Raw genomic sequence first — 10,504 nt, forward strand, 5'->3', positions numbered from 1 at the left:
ATCTCAAATACCATGAAAGTTATCAAAAAATTGTTAATTACAAAAATATGTAAAATTTTATGTTCCACAATTTTTCAGTTAATATTTTTTGTCTACCTATTGTAGTTTTGGAGATATGAGCTTTTAAACCAAGCACGCACTTTAGCAGGTGCCTCAACTTTAAAGTCGCATATCTAAAAAACCAAAAAAGCTATCAAAACTTACTAACTAGCAAAATATGTAACATTTTACGCTTCCTTTTTTGCAATTGTCACTTTTTAAGTACCTATTGTAGTTTTTAAGATACTAGAGACGCAGAGAAAACACTTTTTTCTGAAGATATGTCAAGAGACAAAGACCATCATCATCCCATCTCGCCCCCCTCCTTTTTATTATTTGTCCTTTCTTTTCACACCCCTTCTTTCATATAAAACCATCATTTACATTTCTTTTTTGCCTCCTCTCGAAAACCATTCATCTATTATATTTATCTTTCCATTTTCCCCCACTTTTCCGGTCCAAGAATACCTATAAAGATTAAAATCTATGCAAATTTCCTATGTTTAATGGTTCAAAATCGAAATTCTTGTTTCAGATCGCCGGAATCTACGCCAGCGATGAGCAACCATCGCTAAGAAGGTTCACTCGTTATAATCAATCGATAAATCAAAAATCCGTCCCACCGCCGGCGCCTCCGAATCCGCCAAAAATGGATAAGGATAACAATAATGGAAGTTCCAGAGGATCCATTTTTTTTAAAAGGTAAATTTTCGAATTTTCGAATTTGGACCCCTCTGCGCCTTTATAGTCACTTTTCAGAAGAAGTTTAAATTTTGACCCATAAATATGTGCCTTCAAAGTCAACTTTCGAAATCTTCTGTTTTTTTTTGGAAAATTTAAATTTCCTCCCATTTTTTTCGAATTTTTCTAAATGTATTTATACTCCTTTTAAAGCTCTTTTGAAGAAAAATTCAACACAAAAAAGTTCAGCTCGATTGCTCGAAAACTGAGGAAGTTAAAGCCATTTTTTATACCGGCTAGAGTATCAGAGAAACCAGACACACTGCGTCTCTGTCCTCTAAACTGAAAGTGGGCGGAGCCTAGTCATGATTATACTCATTTTGAAGCTCTTGTCGCTATTATTTCGAAAATCTAGGTTTAATCAAAATTAGATAAAAACTTGAAAAGTTACAGTGCTTTTTGTATTTGTTCTAAAAATTTGAAATTGTCAAAAATTCTCAAACCTAGACGACAAGTTTATACTTATTGCAAAGCTCTTCTGAAGACAAGTTATACACAGAAAATTTCATTCAAATCCATCGAAAAGAACTGAGTTACAGCCGTTTTTGTGAAAAGGCTAGAGCGCCAGAGAAACCAGACACACTGCGTCTCTAAAGTGGTCGTGATTATACTCATTTCGAAGCTATTTTTTTCCTGATTCTGAAAATCTGAATTTCCTTACCAAATTGACAAGTTGACGCTCAAAAAAGCCTTTTTCCCTCTTGGCTAGAGCCCCAGAGAAACCAGTCACACATTATATTTATTTGAAACCTCTTTTTCTCCTGATCCCAACAATATAGGTCTCATTCCAATATTCTCAAAATTTACAGCTCGAAGAAGCCATTATTCTTCATGGGCAATTGGACATTCCGCGAGAGGAACAAATCGGCGCGTCCCTCGATTTCCGAAGCCCTTCGTGAGGAACGTCCACAGAGTATGAATCTGTCGGACATCCGGACAAACATACGGAGTAAATCTGGAGAAGTGCTGGGACCCAGAAACCAGCCGGGAATTTTGAATTCCGAATTTCCGAGAAATATTGAAACGAGGGTTCCGGTGAAAATTGAGAGAAGCTCCATGGTCAAAAGGAAACCGTCGAATTTGGGAGGATCAACTGAAGTATCGATTAGTACGACTAGTTCTAGTCCAAGTCCATCATCATCGTCGTCGGCCAGTGTTGGAGAATTTAAAAGTGAGGAAATTCAGAAATTCAGAAATTCAGAAATTCAGAAATTCAGAAATTCAGAAATTCAGAAATTCAGAAATTCAGAAATTCAGAAATTCTAGAAATTCGAAAAATCCAAGAAATTCAGAAATTCAGAAATTCAGAAATTCAGAAATTCAGAAATTCAGAAATTCAGAAATTCAGAAATTCAAAAATTCAGAAATTCAGAAATTCAAAATTTGAGAAATTCAGAAATTCAGAAATTCAGAAATTCAGAAATTCAGAAATTCAGAAATTCAGAAATTCAGAAATTCAGAAATTCAAAAATTCAGAAATTCAGAAATTCAGAAATTCAGAAATTCAGAAATTCAGAAATTCTAGAAATTCGAAAAATCCAAGAAATTCAGAAATTCAGAAATTCAGAAATTCAGAAATTCAGAAATTCAGAAATTCAGAAATTCAAAAATTCAGAAATTCAGAAATTCAAAATTTGAGAAATTCAGAAATTCAGAAATTCAGAAATTCAGAAATTCAGAAATTCAGAAATTCAGAAATTCAGAAATTCAGAAATTCAGAAATTCAAAAATTCAGAAATTCAGAAATTCAGAAATTCAGAAATTCAGAAATTCAGAAATTCAGAAATTTAGAAATTTAGAAATTCAGAAATTCAGAAATTCAGAAATTCAGAAATTCTAAAATCCTTAAAATCCTAAAATTCTGAAATTTCCAGCCACGATTACTGTAGACGATGATCATCCGGACGTTACCGCAATTCTGCGTCCTAAAAAAGAAATGGACGGCAATTCGACATTAATCAACAACAATAGATACAGTTTTCAATCGTGGTGAGTGTTTCTTGGCGGGAAATTTGAAAAGTTCAAAATTTTAAGAAAAAAAAATACAAAAAGTACTGTAACTTTGTCAATTCTCATCAGATTCAAATGAAACCTAGATTTTTGAAATCAGCGTTTTAAGAGCTATAAAATGGGTATAAACATGGCTTGAAAATTTTTGAAATTTTCAAATTTTAAAGGAAAAAACAAAAATACTGTAAATTTGTCAGTTTTCATTAAATTTTGATGAAAGCTATGTTTTTGGAATAATAGCGTCATGAGCGTCAAAATGAGTATAATCATGACTAGGCTCCGCCCACGTTGAGTTTGGAGGATAGAGACGCAGTGTGTTTGGTTTCTCTGGCACTTTTTTTTTGAAAAATTGCAGTTTTTAAACGCAAATCGCAAGTTTTTGAGAATTCAAAAAACATAGAACCTTTTCAGCGTCCAACTCCGGAAGTCTTGTCCCGATCTGGACACCACAACAATGAGCAATATGGAGCAGCATCGCGTTTCAAAGAAGCGGACTCGGCGAGCCAAAGAGAAAATGTCCCAAGCGGCATGGAAACGAAAAGAAGTCAAAGAATGGACGCTGGATGATGTATTACTGTGGCTACAGTATGCTCAGATGGATGATGTAGCTGGATTATTGATTGGTTATGATTTGAGAGGAGAGGATTTGTTACAGTGGAATGATCAAACGCTTGGTAAGCATTGGATTACTGTAGTTTTATATTTTCACAATTTTTCAAATTTTCCAGCTCAACTCGGTGTTTCCGACCCAGAAACTCGTCAGAAATTGCTCAGCGAACTCGAAAAAATCATTAAAAATGGTCCAGAAACGTTTTCAGAAGATCCGAAAAATAATCATAAAACATTATTCGATATCGTTAAACAAACCAGTTATGATCAGGTCAGTCCAGTGGAGCGAATTTGCATTTTTTACAAAATTTTCGTTTCCAGGTACTGGCTGTGGAAACACCGTTGACTACAAGGGACATTACAGTAACTCATGGGCGATTGGGATGCCTGCAGATCACTAAAGTCAATGGAGCGAACTTGCCATTAAAGGAGCATGATTGGTGAGGAATTTTGAACTTTTTCTGGAATTAAAAAAATCCCAAACTTTTCAGCCTTCTGGAAATCAATGAGCGATCCGGGGAACAATTTAAATCTGCTTTAATGCTAACAAAACTGATTTCCGATTCCAATGGATCGCCAATTAGATTTGTGGTGCTTCGAAGGAAAACTGACACAATTATAGTTGAAGAGAAGCAGGTAATTAATTAATTGGTCAAAAACGGGTCGAAACCGGCCAAGAAATGGTTCTAAAACTGGTCAAAACTTTTGTCAAAAATGGGCCAAAAACAGACCAAAACGGACCAAAAAGAGTGTTTAAAAACGGGCCAAAAACGGACTAAAAACGGGTCAAACGCAGGCCAAAAACAGACCAAAAACAGACCAAAAACAGACCAAAAACGGACCAAAAACGGACCAAAACCAAGTCAAAAACGGACCAAAAACGGACCAAAAACGGACCAAAAACGGACCAAAAATAGGTCAAAAAAGGAACAAAAACGGACCAAAAACTGTTGTTTGTTCTTTTCTGATCCGTTTTTGGACCGTTTTTGACCCGGTTTTGGCCCGTTTTTAGACCATTTTTGGTCCGTTTATGACCCGTTTATAGCAAATTTCCTAGTTAATTGACTAATTAAATTCAAAACTTTGATTTTTAAAAATTTATCTTTTTTCAGAAAGAATCATCGAGTAGTGGCATATCGTCTAGTCCGCAGACGCCTACAGAATAATTAATTTTTCTGAAATTTTTAAATTTAATTTTTTTTTTAGATTTCGCATAAATTCCTTTCCCCGAAAAACGCTTCTAACTCGGAAACTGGTGACTCTTTATTCTACTTTTTTGAAATCTGAAAATTTAAAATTTTGTCTGTAATTATACATTTTTGTATATTTTCCGAAACCACTGACCCCATTTTTTCCATATTTTTGCTTTGATTTTATTACATTAAAATAAACATTTTATTTTTTTGAATATTATTTTTTGGGATGTTTAGAGGCTCTGAATTTTTCCAAAATTTCGAATTTTCGGGATTTTTCTAAATGTTCCCACCCACCTTTCAACTTTGAACTCAATTATCTCAATTTCTGTAAAAGATATCAAAAAATGTTTTACTAATAAAATGTTCCTCATAAGATGAGCAATTTTTTATCAGTTGACAAAATTTTGATATCTCTTATAGGAGCCGAGATAATTGAGCTCAAAGTTAATGACTTGCCTAACCTTCTTTTAGAGTGAATACGGTATCATTTATCGCGTCGTGGGCGCACCAGCCAGCCGTTCAAAGCGTCGGCGGCACGGCAAACCGGCTGGTCAAGATTTAGATCTCTCTATATAAAGTTCCCATTGTTCTCCTCTCTTCACCTAGTTTCCTAGAGTACCTGAAGACTAATCTGGATTGAAATATCCTCTATCCACCTAATCTGCTTAGCCATCTACCCAGCTGGGTCCATTTCGCGGGGTATATAAGGATTATCCATCTCCCGGAATCCTCATTCTAGTCTCCCCTCTCTTCTAGATTTCCAAGATATCCAATCCCTTGGAACTTTCCATGGAAAGTTTTCCTTTTTTTAAGGATGAAAAGGATTGAAAATAAAAGGCGAGAGGTTGATCCTCTTTTCTTAAACTTTGAGCCAATTTATCTCGATTCCTGTAAAAGATATTGAAAAGATGTAAACTGATGAATTGTTTACCATCATATCAACAAAATGTTATCATTTGACACATTTTTGATATCTCGCATAGGAGCCGAGATAATTGAGCTCAATGTTGACAGTGTGAGGGCCCTTCTAATACAGGTTTTACGTTACCTCATTAGTACGATGTATGAAGACGCTGTTCTTGCTGATAATGTTGTTAATATTTTAGAAATTGGTCCCACTGGCCAGATTCTTCAAAAAATCTGTAACTTAAAAAAATCTTGAATGTTATATGTATGTATTGTCAATGCCATCAAAACTGAAGTGTTTTTTTTTAATTCCCTAAACCCTGGGAGGAAGGGGTTATACTGTAGATTTTGAATTCATAGGGAGGCAAATGCAATGGCTCTTCTTCTTGCGCGCTTGAACTGCTAAATCTGACAGTATTTAGGAGATTATGAAAAAAGAAGTTCCCGAACTGAACATCACATTTCTAAGCTGTCAGTTTTTTTCCCAACTATATGTAGCGCCAAAGCCGCCAACTATGATACCCCTTCTCTGTCAAAAAATTGATGTTGTGAACTTATGAATCCCGGAAAACAGCTCCATCAGGTTAGGTGAACAAAAAAGAGGGATTGGTAGCCTAGATTAAGATCAAAGAGCCCATTGTTCTTTTCTCTTCACCTAGTTTCCCAGAAAAAGTCTGTAAATCCCACCTGTCTTCAGCTATCTACCCAGGTGGGTCCATTTCCAGGGGTATATAACAGGGTTGCGACGGGCCGGGCCGATTTTCTAAAAACTTCGGCCCGTCCGGCCCGTCTGCAAACTGTAAAAATTTCCACTCCGAATTTTCCACATGTATGTTCGGGACTGTAACTCAGCTCAAACTCAACCGATTTGAATGAAAGTTTTTTATTCACGTTATCAATTACCCACTTGAGGTTTTAATCCGGGATACAAATTTTTCATGAACCGATTTATTTTAAAAACAACAAGAGTAACAAAAAAAAACAAAAAAATATATGAAGATCCAAAAAATTAGTTGAGCCAATCTGGAAATTTCGTTGCCAATTGAGCCCCGACTACGACGATTTCTGCTTTTGTGTAGGCCAGACGAGATCTAGTTTTATCTAGAAGAAATGCTGCTCTCGGAAATGATGATTCACACATAGATTCTGATGGCACGACGGAGAAGACTTGAGTGGCTACCTTGTAGAGAGCTGGGAATTCATTTTTCTTTCCTCTCCAAAACTGCTCCAATGATTCTTGGCCGCTCCCGTCAAAGTGTTCTCCCAAATAGCTTAAAAAAACAATAGTTTGTTGATTCAAAGCTGTACTCTCACCGCTCCAAATCATCGCTTTTTGGTACGAGCACAGCAGAGTCCTGCACTTTCTTCAATAGGGCAGCGATAGGATCTGATGGGTCATCTTGAATTGGAACAGTGGCAGGTGGAATTGCCGGAAGTCTGTTGACAATGTACAATTTTGCCTGAAATGCTTTGATATTTTGGTTTCGTTTCAAAGCTTACTTTATCAAATTCCTCCTTTGAAAAATTAGACATTCGTTTCGTAAACGGGCTGAGCATCACAGCAGCAAAATGTACTTCTTCGAACTCTCGATAGTAGTGTTGAACAGCCAAAAGACCCGATTCGGATAACGCTCTGAGCATTTCGACATCGATTAGGTCTTCGTCAATGTCTTCGAATCTTTCCTTGGCATATTCCGTCCAAGTTATCTCCAGATGTTTATAAGTTGGCAGGACAAGGTGAAGAGTGACGGCTGACTGACTCTGAAATGTTTCTTGTTTTCTCGAAGATATATTTTTTCAATTACCTGAAAAACCTTGTTGTGTGCAAGAAGTGGCTTCAAAATGTGAAGCAGCGCACGAGCTCTCTTCGGGTGGTCATCGGTTAGCAGGTTGAGAGCCGATCGTCCTTTTGCCGACAATCCGGAACATTTCTGGATGTCTTCCAGGAGATCAAGGACATCGGAAAGACATTCCGCCGAAGACATCCACCGTGTTTCGCATTTGAGAGCTGGAAGACGTGGGAGAGAGGCGCAGATGGCGTTATTTGACCGGACAGCCACTGCAACATCCCCAGCCAAAGCAAGAATCTCTTCAGCCTTCTGAAGTTCTGAAGTGAAATCGACGAGTCTGGGACGATGAACTTTCAGTGGAGAGACCACTCTTGAGGCGACGAGATTGAGGGAGTGATTGACGCAGCGAATAACTGAAAAATAATGATTATTTTCTTTTTTTTGTGTTAAATATCAAATTACAAGACTGGAATTTCCCACCAAAAGTGGATAATGCTCCATCACCGGTCACATTACAACGGAGTACATCTTCTCGACTCCATCCCAAAGATTGCAGTTTCTGTAGAATCGAATTGGCAGTGTCACGTCCTGTTTTTCCTTCAAGGGCTGGAGTGAAGCCGACCGGAACAATTTGGATCTTGAAGTCGGAATCGAGAAAGGTGGCAAAGATTGAAAGATAATTCACGATCAATTTTCATTGATCCACTGCCAAGTTTATTTCTCCTTTGTAAGGCTCCATGTATCGTAAGGATTTTTCCACGAGATCCTTGGAGAGAGCTTCCGAGTGCGCCTGAATCGTTGATCGATGAGGGAGTTGTTTCAAAGCAGCTTCTCCGTATCCAGAACTTCTAAAATTATTAAATTAATATAGTTTAGCCTCTCAAATCAAGTTACGTGGTGTTGAATATATCCATCATCAGGGATTTCATAGCATCTGAGTTCATATGATTAAAGCTTCGCCCGGTTCTAAGACAGTATTTCGAAAGAGCTTTGTAGATTTTGGTGAGATCAGATTCTTTGAGTTTTTTCGTCGAATATTCTGAAAATTAATTATAAATCTCTTCCAAATTTGAAAAAGTTTACCAGAAATTTTTCGATTCTTAAAAACCGGCTCTTCTTCTTTTTCGTTTTCCGTATTTTCCACAACTCTTTTTCTTCGCTTGCAACGTTCTTTCACATGGCGTCGAACATGGTCTCCGTCGGAAACAGTGAGCAAGGTCAGACAGTTTTGACAGGCAGCTTTTCCAGTCTCAACATACTCATCTGATTCATCGTCGTAGAGAAGCACTCGAAGCTTCCGGAAAACGAAACTGGTCCCCCTGAAAATTTTATTGGATTAGTGTTGCTACTATTTTAATAAAAACTTACGAATTTGATCTTAGGATCCTGGGCCTTGACCATTTTTTGAAGATTCGATGTCATTATATCACCTGAAAAACGCAAGAAAAATTCACGAAATCGGGCAAAAACTGAGAAAAAAATCCGAAAAATTTTAGGAATTAAATTGAAAAAATTTGGTGTCGATTTACGGTGCGCCTTTAAGTTGTTTACAAGTTGTTTACAGGTTGTTTACAGGTTGTTTACGTCTTGTTTTCGTTGTTGTTTTTCACCCGTTGGTGCCTATGTTCGCTCAAAAAATTTTTCATCAAAAAAATTTTTCTCTGAAAAAGCTATGGACGGGCCGACGGGCCGGGCCGGGCCGGAAATTTTTTCTGACGGGCCGGCCCGTCAATCCGCAACCCTGGTATATAAGGACCATCCATCTCCCCAGATTCTATTCTATTCCTCCTTCTCCAGACTTCCAAAATATCCAGTCTCTTGAATACCAAGGGATTGGGTGTCTTGGAAGTCTTCGGAACTTTCCATGTGAACCCTTGTGAATGGGTTCTGCAATTTTCCTTATTTTTCTGATTATTCTATTCCTATCATTCCGAATCTAGATGTCTTTCGAGACTTCTAGAGTTCCTTTTCCTGCTTTCTACTGTGCGAAACTTCCGAGTCAGTTGTCAACCTGCTTTCCATCAGAAAGATTGCATTGTGAAAGTCTTCGGACATCTCAATGATCCTGTTGAACGTAGCAGATCAACAGCGTCAGACTACTACAGCAATTAGTAGGAAAACGACCTTTATATCAACTCAGCTTCGGTAATCCGGTGTCGATGACGCCTATGTGTCGGAGTTTTGCGGCTCTCACTGAGTTGATTCGAACTGCATTGACACCAATTAATGGATATTCCTGTTCCTGCACACAGGTGCTGAACCCATTCCACGAGTCCTATGACGAGGCGTAGAAGAAAATGCTCCTTCATCCGTCAACAATGCCTCCAGTACGTTCAAGCATTGGAAACAAACCATTCAAATTACAATTTTTAGTTGCTTACAATAACGGTTATTGAATAACCGCATAATGTTTTTCTTTTACCCACTCGGAGTTAACCGATTGTGTCTGAACTTGGACAGACAGATCAGAAATTTAGATCAGAAGAATGTCTTAGTTGATGCCCGAATTGTTTTATTAAGTAATATTATTGAAGCAATATTTAGGTCATCCCCGTCTAACCACCCAGATAATCTTTTTTTAAAGGGGGGGGGGGACAGGAGATTTTTCGTAGTTTTTTTGTAGCTAGAGTATGCATTCTTTCGTCACGGTGTACAACGCTTAATGTCACTCTGCGTACAGCTGTCGTCCTCGCCTTTATGTATGCAATCGGGCGTGCGCTTTCTCTTTACCCGCGTGGCTCAGTCGGTAGCGGCGCCGCACCCTCAATCATCGCCCTCACAAGTTCAACTCCTCGAGGGGCATCTTTGAACGGAATTTCGAGAAAATAATTTTTTTCCTAGCGCACCAACTTTAAAGGCGCATTCCTCCCAAACTACAGAAGATATCAAAACTTTGTCAACCGATAAAATATGTGAAATTTTATGGACTACATTTTGTGATTAACTAGTTTTTGATAGCTGTTTTAGTTTTTGAGATAAAAATATCTGAAAGCAAGTGGCTTAATTACCTTAAGTGTTATGATATCAAAAATCTTTAAATTAAAAAAAAATTTGATTAATTTATAGGTTGATCCAAAAATCATGGATCGACAAACCCAGATGCAGGAAAGAGGACAAAAAACATAAAAAGGATGCTCCGACCGGAAAAAAGATTGATGACAAAAAAACCCACCAAACACAAGAAGATGACGTCTGCAACCAGCATAAAAGAGG

General features: G+C 37.6%; 2 protein-coding genes across 2 annotated transcripts in view; one reads left to right on the forward strand and one right to left on the reverse strand.

Annotated features, from left to right (window-relative positions):
* Positions 1-4,047, forward strand: part of CBG21086 — a gene marked incomplete at both ends in the record, with an annotated part of 15,202 nt that extends 11,155 nt beyond the window's left edge. Inside the window, 7 exons of the mRNA XM_045243529.1 lie at positions 575-741; positions 1,590-1,933; positions 2,655-2,769; positions 3,202-3,464; positions 3,519-3,670; positions 3,721-3,839; positions 3,891-4,047. Coding sequence (XP_045097262.1) covers positions 575-741; positions 1,590-1,933; positions 2,655-2,769; positions 3,202-3,464; positions 3,519-3,670; positions 3,721-3,839; positions 3,891-4,047 — 1,317 coding nt within the window. The remainder of the gene's footprint in view (positions 1-574; positions 742-1,589; positions 1,934-2,654; positions 2,770-3,201; positions 3,465-3,518; positions 3,671-3,720; positions 3,840-3,890) is intronic.
* Positions 4,048-6,510: 2,463 nt separating this feature from the next.
* On the reverse strand, positions 6,511-9,346 carry CBG21088 (the record flags this gene model as incomplete). Its single annotated transcript, XM_045243530.1, has 9 exons — positions 6,511-6,772; positions 6,816-6,961; positions 7,002-7,262; positions 7,307-7,704; positions 7,772-7,928; positions 7,998-8,139; positions 8,186-8,330; positions 8,375-8,610; positions 9,303-9,346. The coding sequence occupies 9 exons, from the start codon at positions 9,344-9,346 to the stop codon at positions 6,511-6,513; spliced, it is 1,791 nt and encodes a 596-aa protein (XP_045097261.1).
* Between the last annotated feature and the right edge of the window lie 1,158 nt (positions 9,347-10,504).

This window comes from Caenorhabditis briggsae (assembly GCF_000004555.2).
Source record: "Caenorhabditis briggsae complete genome, chrIII, whole genome shotgun sequence".
Classification (NCBI taxonomy): Eukaryota; Metazoa; Nematoda; class Chromadorea; order Rhabditida; family Rhabditidae; genus Caenorhabditis; species Caenorhabditis briggsae.